The sequence below is a fragment of the Phaethon aethereus genome (assembly GCF_964289735.1).
Source record: "Phaethon aethereus genome assembly, chromosome: W".
Taxonomy (NCBI): domain Eukaryota; kingdom Metazoa; phylum Chordata; class Aves; order Phaethontiformes; family Phaethontidae; genus Phaethon; species Phaethon aethereus.
Genome location: NC_138581.1, coordinates 19,943,278 through 19,967,880, shown reverse-complemented (window position 1 = coordinate 19,967,880; position 24,603 = coordinate 19,943,278). Strand labels below are relative to the sequence as shown.

At 46.1% G+C, this 24,603-nt stretch overlaps 1 protein-coding gene across 1 annotated transcript; it reads left to right on the top strand.

Annotated features, from left to right (window-relative positions):
- Positions 1-17,510: 17,510 nt before the first annotated feature.
- On the top strand, positions 17,511-19,865 carry LOC309415246 (zinc finger and BTB domain-containing protein 5-like; the record flags this gene model as incomplete). Its single annotated transcript, XM_082012711.1, has 1 exon — positions 17,511-19,865. Exon 1 carries the CDS (start codon positions 17,838-17,840, stop codon positions 19,863-19,865), a length of 2,028 nt encoding a protein of 675 aa, XP_081868837.1. The 5' UTR covers positions 17,511-17,837.
- Between the last annotated feature and the right edge of the window lie 4,738 nt (positions 19,866-24,603).

Sequence of the window (24,603 nt, the reverse complement as noted above, 5' to 3'; positions counted from 1 at the left end):
AGAAGGACGCTGAGGTGCTGGAGCGTGTCCAAAGAAGGGCAACGAAGCTGGTGAGGGGTCTGGAGCACAAGTCTTATGAGGAGCGGCTGAGGGAACTGGGGTTGTTCAGTCTGGAGAAGAGGAGGCTGAGGGGAGACCTTATCACGCTCTACAACTACCTGAAAGGAGGTTGTGGCGACGTGGGTGTTGTTCTCTTCTCCCAAGTAACTAGCGATAGGACGAGAGGAAATGGCCTCAAGTTGCGCCAGGGGAGGTTTAGACTGGATATTAGGAAAAATTTCTTCACCGAGAGGGTGGTCAAGCATTGGAACAGGCTGCCCAGGGAGGTGGTGGAGTCACCATCTCTGGAAGTATTGAAAAAATGTGTGGATGTGGCGCTTCAGGACATGGTTTAGGGGACATGGTGGCGTTGGGTTAATGGTTGGACTTGATGATCTTGAAGGTCCTTTCCAACCTTAGTCATTCTGTGATTCTATATCCTCGACTCCAAAACCCTAAGCGTCAACCTCGAGTGTCCCCTGGTGCTTTCTGCCAGAGGCTCCAGGTAGGTTCATTCTCCCTGGCTGTGGTGTAGAACATGTTTTTAACTCCTTGTCCTGCCCAGACTGGCCCAAGGGCTACTGCCTTGATCACATCAATTGCCTTGATCTGATGACATCCATCTTGCCATTTTCACAGAATCACAGAATCACTAAGGTTGGAAAGGACCTTCAAGATCATCAAGTCCAACCATTATTCCTAAACACTGGATCTCCTGTGCAGGTCATAGAATCATAGAACTGTTTGGGTTGGAACGGACCTTTAAAGGTCATCTAGTCCAACCCCCCTGCTATGAGCAGGGACATCTTCAACTAGAGCAGGTTGCTCAGAGCCCCATCCAGCCTGACCTTGAATGCTTCCAGGGGTGGAGCATCTACCACCTCTCTGGGCAATCTGTTCCAGTGTTTCACCACCCTCATTGTGAAAAATTCCTTCCTTATAACTAGTCTGAATCTACCCTCTTTTAGTTTAAAACCATTTCCCCTTGTCGTATCGCAACAGGCCCTGCTAAACAGTCTGTCACTATCTTTCTTATAAGCCCCCTTTAAGTACTGGAAGGTGGCAATAAGGTCTCCCCGGAGCCTTCTCTTCTTCAGGCTGAACAACCCCAACTCTCTCAGCCTGCCCTCATAGGAGAGGTGTTCCATCCCTCTGATCATTTTTGTGGCCCTCCTCTGGACCCGCTCCAACAGGTCCATGCCTTTCCTGTGCTGAGGGCTCTAGAGCTGGATGCAGGACTCCAGGTGGGGTCTCACCAGAGTGGAGTGGAGAGGCAGAATCACCTCCCTTGACCTGCTGGCCATGCTTTTTTTGATGCAGTCCAGCATACAGTTGGCCTTCTGGGCTGCGAGCGCACATTGCCATACGATACTCTATCCCAGCCAAAGCCAGGACAGACAGGAAAAGCTGGCAACTGAGTTTTCTTTTTTTAAAGTTGGATCCCCTCCTGTGAGGAAGATGGCAAATAGCAAAGACTACCAGAATACCATGAACCCTAAAGACAGTTTCCTGGGCCGATAATATGGAAACAGTAAATTCAGAGTAACACATTGATAGCAGCTTATGCTTTTATGCCCTTCTTTGGCTTGATTGTCAGTTCTTTGTGGCAATCAATAGACAATACCCTGCTTTTTCTCCTTCTACAGTCAGTGTTACTACCCAACTGTATTTCTTCTTTTATATCCCTTTCTCTTGTCAAACAAGATACCCTGCTTTTGTGATTAGCTAGTTCCTTGTATCCAGGTATGTTTTGCTATCTTCCTAAATTCAGGAATGGAATCTAATGACTTCATTTCCAGTTTTCTGTTGATGCCTAACAAACATTGTGCTTTCACATAACAGACTAGAAAAGTTTGACAGGTCTTTCTAGGGACTGACTCGTATAAAGCTTACAGTATTGACTTTGAAGCTCAAGTGATAAAGGCATTGGTAAAGAATTAGCAAGCACCAGTGTTCAGCATCACAGTCTGTGAGACTGTTTCACATTCTAATTATAATTACAACGCGAAACACCTTAACTGGCAAGACGCATCAAAATGCAGGATTTGAAAGCAAGACATACAGTAAGAGACTGAAATATTCAAGTGTGATACTGTGACTGAGGTGCATGATAGGGTTGGAGATAAGTGATCTAGAAGACAAAGAACATAAATAGATGGGCATGCACCCTGCCACCACAGATGGCTTTGGTTGCTTCAGACAGCCAAGTGTGTCCTTTTTCTTAAAAAAAGCTTTTTACGAATACCTTCTCAGCATGCTTCCTGTGGCTATCAGACTGTACTGTTGTTTTTTACTAGCAAGTTGGTCTCACAGCAGGTAGGAGTATCTATTTGCAGTACTTTTCAGATGGTGATAAAATGCTGGACACTTTCTGAGCCACATGGAAAACTCTTGTCCTTCATTGGAGGGTTGCTGCAACCAGGAGCAGCTTCAGCTGCTTTTATCTCCGAATCATAGGCAAGCAGTAACTAATCCTCTCCAACACAGGAGAAAACTTGTACATGTTGAATCATGCATAAAACCACACTAAACAAACACTGCAAGTGTATTGTGCAAACTTGAATGTTGGGCACTAAAGCCACTAGCTGTTGCTTTGCTATATTTCTCAGACATGAAATAAAAGTCCTGTAATGCCTGTCACTTAGTATTGTAGGTGAAATGAAGGTGGCACATTCATGCATTGAGGCTTTGGTTGGATGGAGCAAGTCAGTTAAATGTCAGTTAAATGGTGGTTAAAATTATTTCTAGAAGTTCTGGTTAATGTTCAGGCTGAGTACACCCTTAGAGCTGTTGATATACGTAGCTCCTTGTTTTGAAGTGATGTAACTTACTGAAAATGCCAAAAAACCCCCGCAACAAACCTTAAGGTTCACTCTCCTCTCCCACCTGCTTGCTTATTAAAAAAAAATTAAAATCCTTGAAACAATTAAAAGGATATTTTTAAATAGTGCTTTTATCACTGACTATTATCTGGATTTAACCATCCACTTCAGACATGACGGGACCTTTTTTTGAGCTGTGTTATTTCTAGCACAATTATTAAGCGCAGTAGAAGAGTGTTCCCCAGAAATTTTAGGGGGTTAGAGGGTGTCTCTGTTTCAGTTCATTGACCCCACCTTCTTCATCCTTAAATACCTAATCTCAATTCCTGATGGCTGAGTAGTTAATTTAGAGCACATTCAGTCTGAAGGGAAGCATTTAAAGAAAAGTTCCTGCTGCTTTGGTGAATGAGCCTGGTATCTCTGGCTCTCTGGCAGAAGGAGGATCTGAATGTTATCTCAGTCCCTTCCTCCGTGCTGAACCCCCTTCACTGTGGCCACCTTTAGAAACTACATTCAAGGTGATGTGTGGGGTGTTCTGCAGGACAGCACCAAAACTGTCACCTGTCTCATCCCTGTGCCCGAACTGTTGTCACTCTTATGGGCAGGATCTTTTAAGGACTCCTAGGAGGGTCCCAGCTCCTTAGGGGAGGAAAAAATCATGTATCTCCTTGGATCAGGGACTTATCCAAGCATCCTTGGAGACAAGGAACTCTTGTGCCACTGACAATCATACTGGCTGACCCTGGGTTGTCAGGCCAGTCCTGAAGGGCAAAAGGGTCCAGGAAATCTGGACATTCTTCAAGAAGGAAATCTTAAAGGCGCAGGAGCAGGCGGTCCCCATGTGCCATAAGAAGAGCTGGCGGAGAAGACGACCGGCCTGGGTGAACAGGGAGATTTTGCTGGGACTCAGGGAAAAGAGGAGAGTTTATCACCTTTGGAAGAAGGGGAAGGCAACGCAAGAAGAGTACAAGGATCACGTTAGGTCAAGCAGAGACAAAATTAGGAAGGCAAAAGCCAGCTAGAGCTCAACCTGGCCACAGTCGTAAAGGATAAGAAAAAATGCTTCTACAAATATATAAAAAACAAAAAGAGAGCCAAGGAGAATCTCCATCCCTTACTGGATATGGGGGGGAACATTGTCACCAAGGATGAGGACAAGGCTGAGGTACATAATGCCTTCTTTGCCTCAGTCTTTAATAGCCAGACCAGGTATCCGCAGGGTATTCAGCCCCCTGAGCTGGAAGATGGGGATGGAGAGCACAATAAACCCCTCATAATCCAGCAGGAAACAGTTAAGGACCTGTTAAGCCACCTGGACACTCACAAGTCTATGGGGCCTGATGGGATCCACCCAAGAGTACTGAGAGAGCTGGCGGAGGAGCTTGCCAAGCCACTCTCCATCATTTATCAGCAGTCCTGGTTAACAGGGGAGGTCCCAGACAACTGGAGGCTTGCCAATGTGACGCCCATCTACAAGAAGGGCCGGAAGGAGGATCCCGGGAACTACAGGCCTGTCAGCCTGACCTCCGTGCCGGGGAAGATCATGGAGCAGTTCATCTTGACGGTGCTCACAGGGCATGTGAAGGACAACCAAGGGATCAGACCCAGCCAGCATGGGTTCATGAAGGGCAGGTCCTGCTTGACCAGCCTGATCTCCTTCTATGACCAGGTGACCTGTCTAGTGGATGAGGGAAAGGCTGGGGATGTTGTCTACCTGGACTTTAGTAAAGCCTTTGACAGCGTCTCCCACAGCATTCTCCTGGAGAAGCTGGCCAGTCATGACTATAGACAGGTGTACTCCTTGCTGGGTAAAAAACTGGCTGGATGGCCGAGCCCAGAGAGTTGTGGTGAATGGCGTTAAATCCAGTTGCCGGCCGGTCACAAGTGGCATTCCCCAGGGCTCAGTTCTGGGGCCGGTCTTGTTCAATATCTTTATCGATGATCTGGATGAGGGAATCGAGTGCTCCCTCAAGTAAGTTTGCAGATGACACCAAGTCGGGTGGGAGTGTTGATCTGCTGGAGGGTAGGAGGGCTCTGCAGAGGGATCTGGACAGGCTGGATCGATGGGCAGAGGTCAACTGTATGCGGTTTAATAAGGCCAAGTGCCGGGTCCTGCACTTGGGTCACAACAACCCCATGCTGCGCTACAGGCTTGGGGAAGAGTGGCTGGAGAGCTGCCCAGCGGAAAAGGACCTGGGGGTGCTGGTTGACAGCCAGTTGAACATGAGCCAGCAGTGTGCCCAGGTGGGCAAGGTGGCCAACAGCATCCTGGCCTGTATCAGCAATAGTGTGGCCAGCAGGAGTAGGGAAGTGATTGTATCCCTGTACTCGGCACTGGTGAGGCCGCACCTTGAATACTGTGTTCCATTTTGGGCCCCTCACTACAAGAAGGATGCTGAGGTGCTGGAGCGTGTCCAGAGAAGGGCAATGAAGCTGGTGAGGGGTCTGGAGCACAAGTCTTATGAGGAGCGGCTGAGAGAACTGGGGTTGTTCATCCTGGAGAAGAGGAGGCTGAGGGGAGACCTTATCGCTCTCTACAACTACCTCAAAGGGGGTTGTGGCGATGTGGCTGTTGGTCTCTTCTCCCAAGTAACTAGTGATAGGACGAGAGGAAATGGCCTCAAGTTACGACAGGGGAGGTTTAGATGTTTGTTCCCACATAATTCAATGATTTCCTCTGCACTACTCAGGTCTACTATTCAACTCCATCAGGTTTAAATCCCTGTAAGATGAGGCTCTTCCTTTGCAACTGTGCATTTGCCTTTTCTACCTGATACTTCACAAATTTGGAAATTCAATTTGTAGAGAGCTCAGCCTTAGCCTGATTCTCTCAGGTTTCCTCCTGCTTTATAGCCAATATTGTTATTGATTTGATAGGTAGAAGTGATTTCTTACTTACAGGAGGTTTGTATGTACGTACTTTTGTAAGCCTTTCTCTTCATCCCCAAACTACAAATCCCAGTCACTAGGCCTGCAGTTTGAGCCATTTACACCTGCTATCGTCCTTCTAATGTTCTGTAAACATCTTTTCAATCCAATTGTTCTAATTAACCCAAAGATTTAGTAGCACAGGCCCTGTTTAGGTACCTGCATAAAGCTCTAGATGTTTGGTTACAAATTTATCACTGTAGACACAGTAGCAAAGGATCAGTTCCCCTCTCACACAAGAGTTATATATGTGTAATCTTGGGAGTACTCACAAACTCGACCAGATTGTGCTGGCTATGAAACTGTTAAGAGGTACTAAGAGTGCAGCTGCCTCCTCCAGCAACTGTGGCCAGAACTCTCCTGCCCGGCTGCTGGATCCCAGCCCAGGGAATCCAGGGTCTCTGCTTAGGCTGAGGGACTCAGCTGTTGCTTTGCCAGTTCAAGGCTCAACCAGCAGTGAAGCTGAGCACGTATCTGAGACACACACAGGACATATACAGGACATCGATACAGCCTGTCACACAGGCTGCCACAGACAAGGCGCTGTTGTCAACAGCACCCATGTAGGGGAGAAAACAGCACCCATGACAGGGAGAAAATACGATGAAAAGCTCGTGGGTTGAGATAAGGGCAGGAAGATTACTTACCAATTACCATCATGGACAAAACAGACTTGACTTGGGGAAATTAATTTACCGTCAATTAATTGTAACAGAGCAGGATAATGAGAAATAAGAACAAATCTAAAAACACCTTCCCTCCACCCCTCCCTTCTTCCCAGGCTCAGATTCACTCCCAGCTCTTCTACCTCCTTCTCTCCCCAAGCAGCCCAGGGTGATTGGGAATGGGGGTTGCGGTCAGTTCATAACATTTTGTCTCTGTGGCTCCTTCTTACTCATAATCTCACATCGAGATCGGTTCCCTTTTGGAGGGGGAAGTTTCCATTGCCAGACATAATTATTCCAAACATACCAATAATGCATTTGCCCTGGAACTGTTTATCCAATTCGAGCCACAAAAAATGCAGCCTATCATAATCAAAACTGCCCACCTCAGGCCACTGTTGGCTTGCAATTCCAAGGGCGGTCAGTGTGGGCCGGGTATCCTGACACAGTTCCAGTGCCCTTTTCTTAGATAACCCCCAGGTTCCATCTATTTTTGACCAATTGGTTAGCAATTCACCTAAAGGTGACCCTTTCACTATACTGTGTCCGGTCACCATCATTATTAACTGTCACCTCCTCACCGCAAAAAAATGATCCGTCCAACTGCTACCCCCTGTGCTCAAGTTCCCCAGGTGAACTCACTTTTTGCCGTCAGTGGGTCGTTGACTTGCAGGGGATTGTAGTGGCTGGTGGATTCAAGTGAGTCGGCGAAGTCCCTTCCGGGGTGCCAAAACTGTCACGGGATTCTTCATTGCCGACCAAGGAAGGAGATGCAGACACCCTTAAGTACAGAATTCCAAAGGGAGATTATTTACCGCAATGCACATGCGGTGCCCCAGCCTAGTTCTGAGGGACCCTAACCGTAAGTAACACACAGGTTATATAGAATATACAGGTGGGCTATCCCCCAATTACAGTCCTAAGCTTATCTATAGTTGGCCGATCCTTCGCGTGGCTGTGTGATCAGAGACAGTGGTCTGGGCTGTTTTTCACCCTTTGTCCGCTACATGCTCAGAACTGGTTTCCGTGGGTTTGTTATCGGACACGGTTGTTGTAACTAGCTGAGCTTTTGTGCTCCGGTGTCTTCCCTCCTTGAGTTCTTGGAAAGCTCACTGAAACTAGGGTAAGGTTCATCCTATTAAGTAAGTGACCTAAGTTTGTACTTTTCTTCACAGTGGGCCCATTGCTCAGTGGGGCAGGGGACCTAGTGATCAAGGACATCATAAAAGTCAAGTTACTCAATGATTTTTTTGCTTCAGTTTTTGCTGGTAAGGTCCCTGAACCAGCTAGCACAGTTTGGGGGAGTGAAACAGTAGCATAGTACAGGAAGAAAGATTTAGGGAGCACTTAAGCCAATTGGACATATACGAGTCCATGGGACCAGATGGGATGCATCCAAGCATGCTGAAGGAGCTGGCCAATGTCATTGGGAGGCCGCTGTCTATCATCTTTGAAAGGTAATGGAAATTGGAGGAGGTTCCTGATGGCTGGAACAGGGCAAACATCACTCCCATTTTCAAGAAGGACAAGAAGGAGGATCCAGGGAACTACTGACTGGTCAGCCTTACCCTCTTTTCCCAGGAAGATTATGGAGCAAATCCTCTTAGAAGCCATTTCTAAAGAGATGAAAGACAAGAAGGTGATTGGGAGCATCCAACGTGTCTTTAGCAAGGGCAAATCATGCCTGACCAATCTCATTGCTTTCTGTAATAAGGCGACTGGCACTGTGGAAGAGCGGAAGGCAGTGGATGTTGTATACCTTGACTTTAGCAAGGCCTTTGACACAGTCTCCTATAGTCTTTTTATCTCCAAATTGTTGGGATATGGGCTTGATAAGTGAATGATAAGGTGGATGGAAAATTAGCTGGACTGCTGAGCTCAAAGAGTTGTGATCAGTGGTACAAAGCCCAGGTAGGGGCCAGTAACCAGTGGGGTCTCTCAGGGATCAGTACTGGGACCAATACTGGTATTTAATGTCTTCATTAATGATCTGGACGATGGGATGGAGTGTGCTCTCAGCAAGTTTGTGGATGACACCAAATTCGGGGAGTGGTCAGTATGCTGGAGGTCAGGTCTGCCATTCAGAGGGACCTGGACAGGCTGGAGAAATGGGATGACCGGAACCTCATGAAGCTCAACACGAGCAGATCTGAAGTCCTGCATCTGGAATGAAATAACCCTATGCAACAATACAAGCCAGAGGCCGACTGTCTGGGAAGCAGCTCCACAGAAAAGGATCTGGGGGTCCCGGTGGGCAAGTTGACAATGAGTCAGCAGCGTGCCCTTGCAGCAAAGACGACCAACTGCATCTTGAGCTGTATTAGCAAAAGTGCAGCCAGCAGGTCCAGGGAAGTGACCCTTCCCCTTTATTTGGCACTTGTGAGACTGCATCTGCGGTACTGTGTCCAGTTTTGGGCTCCCCAGTACAAGAAGGATAGTGACACACTGGAACAAGTCTAGCAGAGGGCCACAAAGCTGGTCGGGGGCTGGAGAACATGACATCCAAGGAGAGGCTGAGAGAACTGGGCCTGTTCAGCCTGGAGAAGACAGAGAGATAAGGACAGGGAGATTACTTGTGAATTACCATCATGGGCAAACCAGACTCGACTTGGGGAAATTAATTTAATTTACTGTCAATTAATTGTAACAGAGCAGGATAATGAAAAATAAGAACAAATCTAAAAACACCTTCCTCCCACCCCCACCCCTCCCTTCTTCCCAGGCTCAGCTTCACTCCCGACTCTTCTACCACCTCCCCCCTCCAAGTGGCACAGGGTGATGGGGAATGGGGGTTGCGGTCAGTTCATAATGTTTCATCTCTGCGGCTCCTTCCTCCTCATGCTCTTCCCCTGCTCCAGCATGGAGTCCCTCCCATGGGATACAGTCCTTCACGAACTTCTCCAATGTGGGTCCTTCCCATGGGCTGCAGTTCTTCAAGAACTACTCCAGCATGGGTTCTTTCCATGGAGTACGGTCCTTCAGGAATGGACTGCTCCAGCATGGATCCCCCACAGGGTTACAGGTCCTGCCAGGAGCCTGCTCCTGTGTGGGCTCTCCCACGGGGTCACAGCTTCCTTCAGGGCACATCCACCTGCTCCAGCGTGGGGTCCTCCACGGGCTGCAGGTGGACATCTGCTCCACCGTGGAACTCTATGGGCTGCAGGGGAACAACCTGCCTCACCATGGTCTTCACCACAAGCTGCAAGGGGATCTCTGCTCCAGTGCCTGGAGCACCTCCTCCCCCTCCTTCTTCACTGACCTTGGTGTCTGCAGGGTTGTTTCTCTCACATTTTCTCACTCCTCTCTCTCCCAGCTGCTGTTGCGCAGCATATTTTACCCTGATATTAATCCTTCCACAAGCACAGATCACCAAGCATGAGGCATATCATGACACCCACAAAGCCCTTCTGGAGCGAGGCTGTACCCAGGCAGCTCTGTGATTAGCTGAGGAAAGGGGAGACGAGGTGGGGCTTACTCCTCCCAGCTGCTCTTTCTCTTGGTCACGTGTAGTTGACGCGGGTTGGATTTCTGTGCTGCACTTCCTACGTCATCGAGAATGTGAGGTGGTGGATGCAGCGTCCAGTTTGGTTGGCGGCAGTGGCAACTTTTATCTCCAAATTGCATTTTCAGGTGGCATGGAAGACGCAACAGGTGAGTCACTGGGGAGAGGGTGTGCTGCTGCTCGCATCTCCCTCCACTGCGGCGGGGCCACCCTGTGTGGCCTCTTCCTCTCGTCCCTCATTCCTGTCTCATAAGGATTCCCGCTGGTGGTGAAGGTCGCGCCGGGCTGGACCGCTGCTGCCTCTGGAGCATGAGCGTCCTAGACTGTCACGGCAGCGCGGAGGGGGGGCGGGGAGCACCCGGAAGCGGCGGGGGGGGGGGGGGGGGGTGTACGGTAGCCGGGCTGCATCAATTCATCCCCGCATTCCAGACTGGGAGTGGCGTCTTGGGACACGCTCCTCAGTGGGAGCCGCAGGAGAGATGTTCCGCCATGCCGCGGAGTAGGCGACGACCGGACAGGAGTAGGGAGAATAACAACAGCACGCGGCAGTCTTCTGCAAGCCGCCTGGAATCCTAGCTGTTGATCCCAGCAGCTAGTGAACAATCACTTTCTCTCATCCACGCAGGCAGTGAGCTCTGCAGTGCCTGCTGCCGAAGAGCCGGTGGCAGTCTACACAGCAGTGTCACCGAAATCGGGAATAAACCTCGTAACACCAATGTAGTGTTAAAAGGCAGGCATTCTTTATTCACGGCGCCGGGAACACGGGGAATAGTTTTCCCAAATCGTGTTCGTTCAATCAGTCTAAGAAACATTCTTTTATAGGTACACAAATACATATTCATTATCCTCTATACAATGATTGGTTAAAAATTCTTCGCCTAACATGTAAATGACCACGCATGCTCACTATAATTTCTTGAGATTTTACTTCCTTAATCTTTTGGGTCGGAGGGTTTCTTGAGTGGGTGGTCTCTGAGTCGGTGGTCGCGATCTCCCCCTGCCGGAATTACCTTTCCTACAAAGTTCACTTAAGCTTGGCAATACCAAATGGTCCTTCACGGACTGTTAACACAAACACAATTATTCATTTCAAAGTCTTTGTTTCAAGACAGAAAAATTGCCTTCACTATGTTATACTGCACCATTCAGACTAGTTACACTGTTCTCTATTTGCTATGAAAGAACGAGACATACTACTCTTAATTCCGATCTTATACAATTACAATGTTATATACTGATTAGATCCTTGATGTTTAAATCAGGATGGAAAGGATTGGGTGGACTTCTGAGCAGCATTGCTGGTGCATAATGTTCTTATAGTTACAACTTGCTACAAATTCACAAACCTATTTTCTAACCCTATTTTATTTTAATTCCCTACCACCTTGGTTACAGCAGAGCTTGAAAGCCTGATCCTGCTCAGGATACAAACACACTCAGGTTGCTTCTCTAAATCCCCGCGTTGTTCCTGATGCAGGCACCGGGAAAAGGCTAAACAAGAGAAGGCAATGGCTGCCTTCCAAACTCAACACTGTGTTTAGGTGTCTTTTCTTTTGGCAGTTCCACTTCTTTACAGAGAATCTCTTCTCAGGCCAGAAGAAGAAAAATAATAAGAGAACCATTCAGGTTGGAAGGGACTTCTGGAGGTCTCTAGTCCAACCTCCTGCTTAAAGCAGGGTCAACACTGAATTCAGACCAGCTTGCTCAGGGTTTTCGCTAGTCAGGGCTTGAAAACCTCCAAGACTGGAGACTGCACAACTTCTCAGGGCCCCTGTTCCGCTGTTTGACTGTCCTCGTGGTGAAAAACAGTTTCCTTATAGCCAGCATGAACCTTGCTTGTTTCAATTTGTGCCCATTGTGTCATCTTCCCACTATGCAACACTCTGAAGAGCCTGGCTCTGTCTTCTTGATAGCCTCCTCATAGGTACCGAGGGGCTGCTATTAGGTGCCCCTGCAGCCTTCCTTCCTCTAGGCTGAGCAAGCACAGTTCCCTCAGCCTCTTCTCATAGTGCAAGTACTCCAGCCCCCGACATCTTGGTGGCCCTCTGCTGAATTTGATCCACTTTATCAGTTACTTTCTTGTGTTGGGGTGCCCAAAACTTGACACAGCATTCTAGATGTGATCTAATGAGCACCAAGTAAAGGAGGATAATCTACTAGCTATGCTCCTGGTAATATAGCCCAGGATGCTGCTAACCACCTTTGCTGCCAGGGGACAGTTCTGGCTCATATTCAGCTTGCTGTTTTCCAGGATCCTCGGGTTCTTTTCAGCAGAGCTGCTCCCCAGCCAGTCCCCAGATGGTATTTATGTCAGGGGTTCTTCTTCCCTAGGTGCAGGACTTGGCATTTGTCCTTGTTGTATTAAATTAAGTTCCTGTCAGCCCATTCCTCCAACCTGTCTAGGTCTCTCTGAATGGCAGCCCTGCCCTTGAGTGCATTTACTTCATCCTCCCAGCTCCTGCAAACTTGACAGAGGAAGATGCATCACCTCCTCCAGGTGTTTGGTGAATATTTTAAACAGGACAGGTCCCAGGATAGACCCCTGCAGTACCCCACTTGTCACAGGCATCCCGGTAGAATACAACCCATTAACCACCACTCTCTGAGCTCAGTCACCCAACTAGTTTTTAAACCCATCTAGTTGTCCACCCATCCAGGCTGTAATATTCCAACTTGGATACAAGAATATTGTGGGATACAGTATTGAAAGCCCTGCTAAAGTTGAGGTAAATGACATCCAGTGCCCTCCCTTCACCCACAAATCCTGACATTTTTTCGCAGAAGGCAATTAGGTTGGTCAGGCATGATAGCCCCTTGGTAAATGCATGCTGACTGTTCCCAATCACCTTCTCCTTCATGTGCCCAAAAACATGTTCCAAGAGGACTTTCTCTATGATTTTCCCAGGAACTGAAGTTCCCTGGGTTGAACTTTTGGCCTTTCCCCCCCCCCCCCCCCCAGGATGAATGCAACATTTGTCCTTCTCTAGTCATCAGGGAATTCCCCTGATCTTCATGACTTATCAAAGCTGATAAGAGAACGGCCTCACTATGAAACCAGCCAGTTCTCTCAGCACCCTTGGATGCAGCCCATCTGGTCCCATGGATTTGTACAGGTTATGTTCTCTGAAAGAATCCCTGATTCAATCCTCATCCGCTGTTGGTAGTTTTCCTTGAACCCTGTCTCTAAGCACAGAGGCCTGGGAGACTTTGTCAGTGAAGACTGAGGCCAAGAAGGCATTGAGTACCTCAGCCTCATCTATGTCCACTGTCACTAGATCATCCATCCCATTCAGCAATAGGCTCACCTTCTCCTTGTTCAGTCTTTCACTATTAAAGTGGTAGTAGAAGCTCTTGTCGCCCTTGATCTGTGATCTGTAGAGTTCCTCGAGTTGCTTAAAGAAGGCTTTTTCTGCTTCCTCACCCTGTCTGTAACAAACTCCTGCCACAATATCACACTTATTGGCCTCTGCTTTGATCTTGTTCTGTTCCTGTTAGTTCTAAGGATAATCTTTGGAAATTGAGACCAATGTAAGCAAAGATATAGCTGTATCTGGGGTGGAATCACTTCTTGGAAAATAAAAACAAACTGGATATCCAAATTAATTTCCTTTATGATATTTAACTTCTGACTAAATCATATAATGAAGAAGGCAGTCAAATATCATAAACCTGTCAGCTCATGGTAACTATTAGTTGTATGGGGAGCTATCTGTGGAGAAACAGGTTAAAGAATATTACAAATATTGCTATTTGTTTCCCCCCGATGGATATGCAGAGTTACTGGGGGGGGGAGGTTCACTTCAAATTTTAGTGTCTTTTGTTAAGTAGTTCAAATAGCTTTTTTTTTGTTTATTTTAAATTTTTTAATCAGTTGTACCATATTTTAGTTCAAAGCAAACAGTAACTAAGCAAGCCACTCATCTACTTCTGTTTTTACTTAGCCCAACTTTTTGTTTTAACACCAAAATAATTATAATGATTCTTCAGTGTGTTGACTACTTGTGCAAAATACTATAGTGCAACTAATAGGTCTTACTTGACAGGCCTTCACCAGTATCTGTAAGAAGTATTAAGGGTTCCTCTATTATAATGAGCTACCAAGATTGAAGAATTTCTTACTTACATGCATAGCTGCATCTTGAAAAGTGTCAGACTTAGAGGTTAATGCAGATAGTAACCATCTGTAGTCAAGTTTTGAAAAGTATTGTTCCTGTTTTGAGTTGGTTGATATTAAGAATTACCAACTCAAGAGCCAGCAGGCAATAGACACTAGCCTAGTGACAAGTTATCAAACCTGAAAAAACAAAACCCATAAAACCTTGTACTTTAACTGCCATGATTGTGCTTGGCATTAGGATGGGGATAAAAACTAAATAGATAGGACCAGTGTTTCCCATATTTGGTGGTATGGGAGTACCAGTTTGCAGTACTTTTCTGGTTACCTAATTGAATAACCTGTGACCTGAAAGCCATTGGGCTTTTTTAAGTGGTACATACTCTACAGTGCTCAGTAGTTCAATCGAGATGGGAAACATCCTGATCTCTTGTTAGGGAATTGCTGAATCTGGCAGCACCATAGAGGCAAGTCTGCCACAGCTCCATATCACCCGATCCAACCAGTAGCAAGGCTGAGAACGTATTCCCAGTAGATATACAAATACATATATAATACACATATGCACATGGCCAGCAACACAGAAAAACACGGACCAAAACACTCAGCGCACAGACAAACATCAAGAATGGCCTCATCCTGTTCCCCTCTCTAGCTGATCAGGATGAAGGTCCATTAGCGGGAATGTATTGGGTTTGTGTGGCAAGGTTTTGGTAGCAGTGGGAGTTGCAGGGGTGGCTTCTGCGAGAAGTTGCTAGAAGCGTCCCCTGTGTCCAACAGAACCAGTGTCAGCCAGCTCCAAGACGGACCTGCTGCTGGCCAAGGCCAAGCCAATCAGCGACAGTGGCAGCGCCTCCCTAATAACATATTTAAGAAGGGGGAAAAAAAACGGCACACAGCATTTGCAGCCGGAGAGAGGAGCGAGAACATGTGAAAACAACTCTGCAGACACCAAGGTCAGTGAAGAAGGAGGGGGAGGAGGTGCTCCAGGCACCAGAGCAGAGATTCCCCTGCAGCCCGTGGTGAAGACCATGGTAAAGCAGGTTGTCCCCCTGCAGCCCATGGAGGTCCACAGTAGAGCAGATATACCTGCAGCCCGGGGAGGACCCCACACCAGAGCAGGTGGATGCCCAAGAGGAGGCTGTGACCCTGTGGGAGGCCCGTGCTGGAGCAAGCTCCTGGCAGGACCTGTGGACCCGTGGAGAGAGGAGCGCATGCTGGAGCAGGTTTGCTGGCAGGACTTGTGACCCCGTGGGGGACCCACACTGGAGCAGTCTGTTCCTGAAGGACTGCACCCCGTGGAAGGGACCCAGGCTGGAGCAGTTCGTGAAGAACTGCAGCCTGTGGGAAGGACTCACATTGGACAAGTTCATGGAGGGCAGTCTCCCGTGGGAGGGACCCCATGCTGGAGCAGGGGAAGAGTGTGAGTCCTCCCCTTGAGGAGGAAGGAGCGGCAGAAAACGATGTGTGATGAACTGACCCCAACCCCCATTCCCTGTCTCCCTGTGCTGCTCGGGAGGGGAGGTGGTAGAGAAATCGGGAGCAAAGTTGAGCCCGGGAAGAAGGGAGGGGTATGGGGAAGGTGTTTTAAGATTTGGGTTTTTTTCTCATTATCCTGCTCTGATTTTGATTGGCAATAAATTAAACTAATTTCCCCAAGTTGAGTCTGTTTTGCCTGTAACGGTAATTGCTGACTGATCTCTCCCTGTCCTTGTCTTGACCCACAAGCTTCTTGTTGTATTTTCTCTCCTCTGTCCAGCTGAGGAGGGGGAGTGGTAGAGCGGCTTTGGTGGGCACCTGGCCTCTAGCCAAGGTCAACCCAGCACAGGGAAATATATACATATATACAATGTGGATCCATCCAGTAACTGGATTTAGACACTCAGTCTATCCAGTAGCTGGCCCCTGGATCCCCTGGTCTCCCCAGATGCTGGTAGCTGGGCATACGAGCCCCAAGGCCCATAAGCCCCATTCCAGTTGCCAGTATAGGCCTCCTCTCACATACACACACTGTGGTCCCCCAGTAGCTGGGCATAGACACTTGATCTACCCAGCAGCTGGCCCCTGGATTCCTCCAGTCTCCCCAGTTGCCTCCCACAGAAACACACCACACAGATGTAAATGAGTCTCTTATTCCACCCCCAGACCCCACAGTCCCTTCAATATGTGGTTTTGACCCTCTGGTAGCCACTTCCTCCAGGTGCCTCACCCTTAGAGACACATGCATACCTGGCTCCCAAGCCTTCTCCAATGTGGGTCCTTCCCACAGGCTGCAGTTCTTCACGAACTGCTCCAGCATGGGTCCTTTCCATGGGGTGCAGTCCTTCAGGAACAGACTGCTCCAGCGTGGGTCCCCACAGGGTCACAGGTCCTGCCAGGAAACCTCCTCCTGTGTGGGCTTCTCTCAACGGGGTCACAGTTCCTACTAGGAGCTTTCTTCTGCGTTGGCTATCCACGGGCTGCAGCTTCCTTCAGGGCACATCCACCTGCTCCAGTGTGGGGTCCTCCACGGGGTTCAGGGTGGATATCTGCTCCACTGTGGACCTCCATGGGCTGCAGGGGAACAACCTGCTTCACCATGGGCTTCACCATGAGCTACAGGGGAATCTTTGCTCTGGTGCCTGGAGCACCTCCTCCCCCTCCTTCTTCACTGACCTTGGTGTCCGCAGAGTTGTTTCTCTCACATATTCTCACTCCTCTCTCCTGGCTGCTATTGCGCAGCAGGATTTTTTACCGTTTCTTAATCTCAAGGTTGTGGTTTTGAGCCCCACAGTGGGCACCAAAAGGGACTGTTATGGTTTAACTCCAGCCAACAACTAAGCACCATGCAGCCGCTCACTCTCTATCCCCCCATAGTGGGATGGGGGAGGGAATCAGAAGTGTAAAAGTGAGAAAACTCATGGTTTGAGATAAAGACAGTTTGATAGGTAAAGCAAAAGCTGTGCACACAAGCAAAGCAAAACAAGGAATTCATTCACTACTTCCTATCGGCAGGCAGGTGTTCAGCCATCTCCAGGGAAGCAGGGCTCCATCATGCATAACGGTTACTTGGGAAGACAAACACCATCACTCTGAGCATCCCCCCCCTTTCTTTTTCTTCGCCCCAGCTTTATATGCTGATCATGATGTCGTATGGTATGGAATACCCCTTTGGCTAATTTGGGTCAGCTGTCCTGGCTGTGTCCCTTCCCAGCTTCCCGTGCACCCCCAGCCTTCTTGCTGGCAGGTCAGCATGAGAAGCTGAACAGTCCTTGACTACTTAGCAACAACTGAAAACATCATTATATCAACATTATTTTCATCCCAAATCCAAAACACAGCACTATACCAGCTATCAGGAAGAAAATTAACTCTATCCCAGCTGAAACCAGGACAGTTGGCTTCTTCACAGGTAGAAATTTTTATATCAGGATTGGATCATTTACTGAAGAGGTGTTTTAGTTTGAACAGGAATTAACAGGAACTACATTGTATTATCCGGCTCACAGTAGAGCATCCTGTGACATGTTCAATGTGGTGTTAGCTATTATACTATGTTAACTCAGTAGCAGATTCTGGTTTGGGGGTTCTTTTGTTTCTTTTTGTGCTCCTTCACAGGGTTGCCGGCGTAAGTATAATATCAATATGGTAGTGGGTAATTAAGGTAAGTTTTTGGTCATCTGTCTCTTAAGCCATCTTTTTTTTTTTTAAACTGTTCTCACTGTGATCTAAGTCAAACAACTTCCATTTTTAGCATTATAGCTCTTTCTGCTTTATTTTATAGAATCATGGATTTTCCAGGACACTTCGAGCAAGTCTTTCAGCAGCTAAACTACCAGAGGCTTCATGGCCAACTTTGTGACTGTGTCATAGTGGTGGGAAACAGACATTTTAAAGCCCATCGCTCTGTTCTGGCAGCGTGTAGCACACACTTCCGAGCTCTCTTTACCGTAGCAGAGGGTGATCAAACTATGAACACGATTCAGCTGGACAGTGAAGTGGTGACAGCAGAAGCTTTTGCTGCCCTGATTGATATGATGTACACTTCTACACTAATGCTTGGGGAGAGCAATGTAATGGATGTCTTGCTGGCTGCTTCTCACCTACATTTGAACTCTGTTGTTAAAGCCTGTAAACACTACCTTACTACCAGGACACTACCAATGTCTCCACTTAGTGATAGAGTTCAGGAGCAAAATGCACGCATCCAAAGATCTTTCATGCTTCAGCAGCTTGGGCTGAGCATTGTGAGCTCTGCATTAAATTCCACTCAGAGCACAGAGGAACAACTAAATACCATGAGCTCATCGATGAGAAGTAACATAGAACAACGTACTACCTTTCCTATCCGGCATCTCCACAAGCGTAAACAGTCTTCTGATGATCGGGCCAGACAACGAATCAGACCTACCGTAGATGAGTCCATTTCAGATGTTACTCCAGAGAGCAGGCAGTCAGTAGTTCATTCACAAGAAGATTTTTTTTCACCAGATGATACACTGAAGAATGTGGACAATTCTAAGGCTGATGCTGATACCGATAAACAAGCAGATAATACTATTATGTTTGATCAGTCTTTTGGTGTTCAAGAAGATGCTCAAGTGCCCAGCCAGTCAGACAACAGTGGAGGAAACATTTCACAGGTATCCATCTCATCTCAGGTAATACAAGTGGAAACCAGTTTTGATCAGGAAGCTACTTCTGAAAAAAACAACTTCCCATGCAAAAATCCGGAGATCAGTCTAAATGAAAAAGAACACACGGGGGTGGTGGTTAAATCTGAGCCTTTGAGTTCCCCAGAGCCTCAAGATGAAGTGAGCGATGTCACTTCTCAAGCAGAAGGTAGTGAGTCTGTTGAAGTGGAAGGAGGAGTGGTGAGCACAGAGAAGATAGAACTGAGTTCTGAAAGTAGTGATCGTAGCTTTTCTGACCCACAGTCTATTACTGATAGGGTGGGAGACATCCATATTATGGAAGTGTCAAATAACCTGGAACACAAGTCCACTTTCAGTATCTCAAATTTTCTGAATAAAAGCAGAGGTGGTAACTTTGGTGCAAGTCAAAATAGCAATGATAACATTCTGAATACACCAAGGGACTGCAGAATGGATGGTGATACCTCTTATCTACTGAGTCCAGAATCTGGGCCTGCTAGTAGTCATTCCTCTGTTACAGTTTGTCATGTAGAGAATCCATTCAGTGAGTCTGCAGACTCTCATTTTGTTAGACCAATGCAGGATGCAATGGCTCTTCCATGTGTACAGACTTCCGGATACAGGGATACAGAACAATTTGGTATGGATTTTCCAAGGTCAGGCTTGGGCCTGCACTCTTCATCAAGGACAGTGATGGGATCTGTAAGAGGTGGAGCTAGTAGCTTTCCTGGCTATCGTCGCATAGCCCCCAAAATGCCTGTTGTGACCCCTGTCAGGAGCTCCCAGCTACAAGAGAACACTTCCAGTTCCCAGCTGTTAATCAATGGGACCACTTCTTTTGAAAATGGACATCCTTCACAACCTGGTCCACCACAGTTAACAAGGGCATCTGCAGATGTCCTTTCAAAATGTAAGAAGGCCTTATCTGAGCATAATGTCTTGGTTGTTGAAGGTGCTCGTAAATATGCCTGTAAGATCTGCTGCAAGACTTTTTTGACCCTAACAGACTGTAAGAAGCACATTCGTGTGCATACAGGAGAAAAGCCTTATGCCTGTTTAAAGTGTGGCAAACGGTTCAGCCAGTCGAGCCATCTATATAAACATTCCAAAACAACCTGTCTGAGGTGGCAGAGCAGCAATCTACCTAGCACTTTGCTTTAATCTCCCCCACTCCCTAGACCCATGGGAATGCTAATACAAACTTTTAAGACCGGAGTATTTCAGGAACACTAATGTTCTTCTATTCAAGGCTGAAGGTTAAGAAGCTGCCCTTGTAGATTAGTGAATGCTTGCATGTGATTGTGCTGCATTCACAAAAGTCTTGGTTCTGTAAATTGGTGCTAATGCCATATTTACCTCACAGGGGTGTTGTGAGACATCCGTTAATGAACTGCTTTGAGATCTTCAGAAGGAGGCACTGTAGACAGGTTAAGAGTTATTGTTAAATCCATGCAGGTCTTGGACTCACAGGGATGTAATCCCTAAAACTAAGTAGTTCTACTGTTGGGCAGACAGGTGGGGGTTGAGTGAGAATGTAGTTAACTCCTAATTACGTTGGAGTAGCATGTTTCAAGAATGAAAAACTGAAGGGCAAATAATTGGGGGGGAGGGTGTAAAATTTTGAAAACATTTAAATAAATGACTCATAAGTTGGTAAGTTGTGTATGAACAGTAATGCAAAGAGATCTTTACAGTAACTAATACAGGTTACATATTCTTAAAAGAAAACCAACCTTGGATGCACCTGTCTGCCATAAAATGCTTTAAAATGTTAATTATGAAAGTAGTTTCAGGGTTCTGAATGCATTTTTGGCTGTGATGCAGTAAAGGACAGTGTGTAATGAAGGTACTTAAAATAAGTCCACGACAAGTAACTTCTGGACTGTTAGACGTATATAAATACTTTGAATACAGCAAGATCTGATTGTTTCACCATTTTTTCTGTAAAAACTTGTATTGAGTAATAAGTGAAATACTGTTTCTTGTTTGTGCTATTCTTAGCAATATTTTAACCAACTTGTATTTCATATGTTTAAATTTTATAGACATGGAAGCCTGAAACGAGCTTGTCTATATCTACTTTGTTTTTTTAAAATGAGATGATTTGTGGTGGCTCTTTCTACTGGGTAAGGTAGTTTCTTACCCCAGATGCAGATAGTCAATCTATCTGATTCACATTACTGTGCAAGCACACTATCGTTTCCTCATTTTATCTTCAGGCTTTAATTTCTTCCTCCATATACTTACTGTCCTTCCTAACTATAGATTGTTCCTCAGATCAACGTCAGGAATAAGCCTCACTCACCATATTTATAGATGTCTCTGTGTAACATGTAGCTGTCAACACCAATCCTTCAGTTTAGAGTAGCATCATAAATGTACTTTTTCAAGTAAGTAAAAATCTAGCATTAATTTAATTAAAAATATAGCATTAGACACTTTGTAAAGCAGAAGTTCAGTGATCTTTATTCTTCAGGTGAATCGCTGTTGTGGTTTAACCCGGCAGGTAGCCAAAAAAACCACATAGCTGTTCACTCACCCTCCCTGCCCCTGCACAGTGGGATGAGGGAGAGAATTGGAAAAGGGTAGAACTAATGGGTTGAGATAAAGACAGTTTAATAGGGCAGGGGAAAAAAAATAATGATAATAATAATGATAAAAGAATATACAAAACAAGTTGATGCACAGCACAATTGCTCACCATCCGCTAACAGATGCCCAGTTTGTTCCTGAGCCGTGGCCCCTCCCCAGCCAACTCCCTCAGTTTATATACTGAGCATGACGTCATATGGTATGGAATATCTCTTTGGCCAGTTTGGGTCAGCTGTCCTGGCTATGCCCCCTCCCAGCTTCCCGTGCACCCCCCGCCTTCTTGCTGGCAGGCCAGAGCATGGGAAGCTGAACAGTCCTTGACTGCTTAGCAACAACTGAAAACATCAGTATGTTATCAACATTTTTTCATCCCAAATCCAAAACACAGCACTATACTAGCTATCAGGAAGAAAATTAACTCTATCCCAGCCAAAACCAGGATGATCGCATAAATTGTGTTTTAATTTCCTCCTCTTAGAAACCACTGTAACTGGTAATGTTTGCAGGGTTTTTTTGGTTTTGGTTTTTGTTACAGATGCCCACGAACTAACTACTGCCTTTCAATATATTAGGTTTCTAAATAAATTTTTTAGTACTTATACTGATAAATGTTACTCTGCTATGTGGGAGCTGGGTCAGTGCTTCAGCATGTCAATTTTACCTAGAACAGACAGATATTTAACATTTTCTATATCTAAGTCACACAGCAGTTGCTGCTTTTAATAAAACGTACTTGTGAACTTCCCCTCTTTTGTTCTGTATAGCAAATATATCCTGTGTGATGTTATTGACCAATTTTAAGGAAACTTGTGATGTCCGATAGACAGGTGTCCTTCTGAATGATCTTAGGTTTATATTTAGGTGAACTAAAAAGAAAATCCTAATTCTCAGTGCTGTAACTAATTTTAACTGGATGAACAATCCAAAGTATTGAAGCACCAAAACAAAGTGTGCATTGTCTGACCAAAGGAAATATGGAACTCTCTCTACATGTGTCTTTATATGAAACTGTAGTTCACTAATAAAGAAATACAGCTTTATCTCCTCTAACCACACTTCTCCATGTTGGAAAAACTGCCTAATGTCTGTCAATACTTTATTTGCAACTTGAGCATCCAAAGTAAATAAGAACTATGGTGAATACTTTAGTATGTTAAAATCTCACTATAGGTTTTATTTAATGGTCACATTTCTGGATCTTTATTTTTAAAGCATTAAAGAAATTTGTCATACTTACAGAAAGCAGTAGGAAAGAGCACATTTTGTTTGATAATCCTATTGATATCAGGGTCTAATGACATTGAGCCTCACTCAGTCTCACTGGGTCAACAATAAGATACAGTATTTTCTAGTTAATTATCTTGCTTGTGCGTTGCCTTATTAGTGACATCCTGCCTACTTTTTTCCATCTTCCCTGCCTTTCTAGTTTTCCCTTAAAATTAGTTTTATCTGTATTTTCTATCTGCTTTCATATGCTACATTGCACCTGAAGCCCTACCATGTTTAACTGTACTTTTTGATTAGCCAGAGGTTGTAAGGGAGGACTTAGTTTAAAAACAATTTTTTTTTTTTTTTTTTGCGAGTAGCAGTTTTTCATTTTCATCATCCATTGATTCTAGTGTTCCTGGAGGGGCATACTGAAAACCCAGGGACTTGTGTCTGACTGCTCTTGCTTTCTTGGTCTTTCACTATCATAGATTCACAGAACATTTGGGTTGGAAGGGACCTCAGGAGGTCTCTAGTTCAACATCCTGCTCAAAACAGGGTCAGCTATGAGGTCAGACCAGGTTGCTCATGCTTTGTGCAGTCAGGGTTTGAAAACCTCCAAGAACAGAACTCCCACAACCTCTCTTGGCCCCTGTTCCACTGCTTGACTGTCCTCATAGTGAAAAAGTTTTTCCTCATATCCAGTCTGAACTTCTCTTGTTTCAACTTTATGCCTGTTGTTTCTCATCCTCCCACTATGCACCACTGTGAAGAGCCTGGCTCCATCTTCTTGTTGATCTCCTTGTATGTATTGGAAGGCTGCTACTAGGTCCCCCAAAGCCTTTTTTTCTCCAAGCTGAACAAGCCCATTTCTCTCAGCCTCTCCTTATGGGGCATTTGCTCTAGCTCCCTGCACTTCTTGGTGGCTGTACTAGGTCTGGCTGGGATGGAATTAACTTTCTTCATAGCAGCCCATATGGTGTTGTGCTTCGCGTTTGTGGCTGAAACAGTATTGATAACACGCCAATGTTTTGGATATTGCTGAACAAGTCCTTGCAGGGTGGATGTTTGACTGCTGGCCAGGGTCAACCCACCCCAGTGGACTTCCACTGAATTTCCTCCATTTTGTTGAACTCTTTCCTATATTGGGTGCCCAAAACTGGATGCAATATTCTAGATGTGGTCTAATGAGTGCCAAGTAAAGGGAGATGACCACTTCCCTGGATCTATTTGCTATGTTCCTGTTAATACAGCCCAGGATGCTGTTAGCTGCCTTTGCTGCCTGGGTATACTGCTGGCTCAGCAAGTTCAGCTTGCTTTCTACTACAGTCCCCAGCCCTTTACAGCAGAGCTGCTTCCCAGACAGTCTGTCCCCAGCCTGTATAGTTGCATGGAATTTTTTTCCCTCATGGGGGCAGAGTTTGGCATTCATCCTTGTTGAGTTTTATAAGGTTCTTCCTTTTGGCCCATTCCTCCAGCCTGTCTTGGCCTCTGAATGGCAGCTCTGCCCTAGCATATCAACCAATGCCCTAATTTGGTGTCATTTGTAAACTTGATGAGAGTGTACTCTATCACCTCCTCCAGGTCATCGAAGAAGTTGTTAAACAGGAAAGTTCCCAGGATACACCCTTGTAGTACTTGACTTGTAACCAGCCTCCAGGTAAAGTAAGACTCATTAACCACTACCCTCTGAGCCCAACCATCCAACCAGTTTTTTACATATCTAGTTGTCTACCCATCCAGAGTGTAATTTCCCAACTTGGATACAAGAATATTGTGGGAGACAGTATTGAAAGCCTTGCTGGAGTCGAGCTAAATGACATCCAGTGCTCTCTCCTTGTCTACAAATCCAGCCATTTTATCATAGAAGACAATCAGGTTGATTAAGTGTGATTTATTCTTGGTAAATCCATGCTGACTGTTCTTAATCACTGTAGTGATCCCGACCAGGGGACCATTGTACATTGAGGAATTTGTGATACACATAACAGTTGACCTGAGGAGGCCAGGCCTGTGCTGTGCTGCACAGACAGCTTGGCCTTCAGGTCTGTGTTTGTGCTGCACAACTCCCTGCTGCTGCAGGATAAACTCAGCCAGCTCA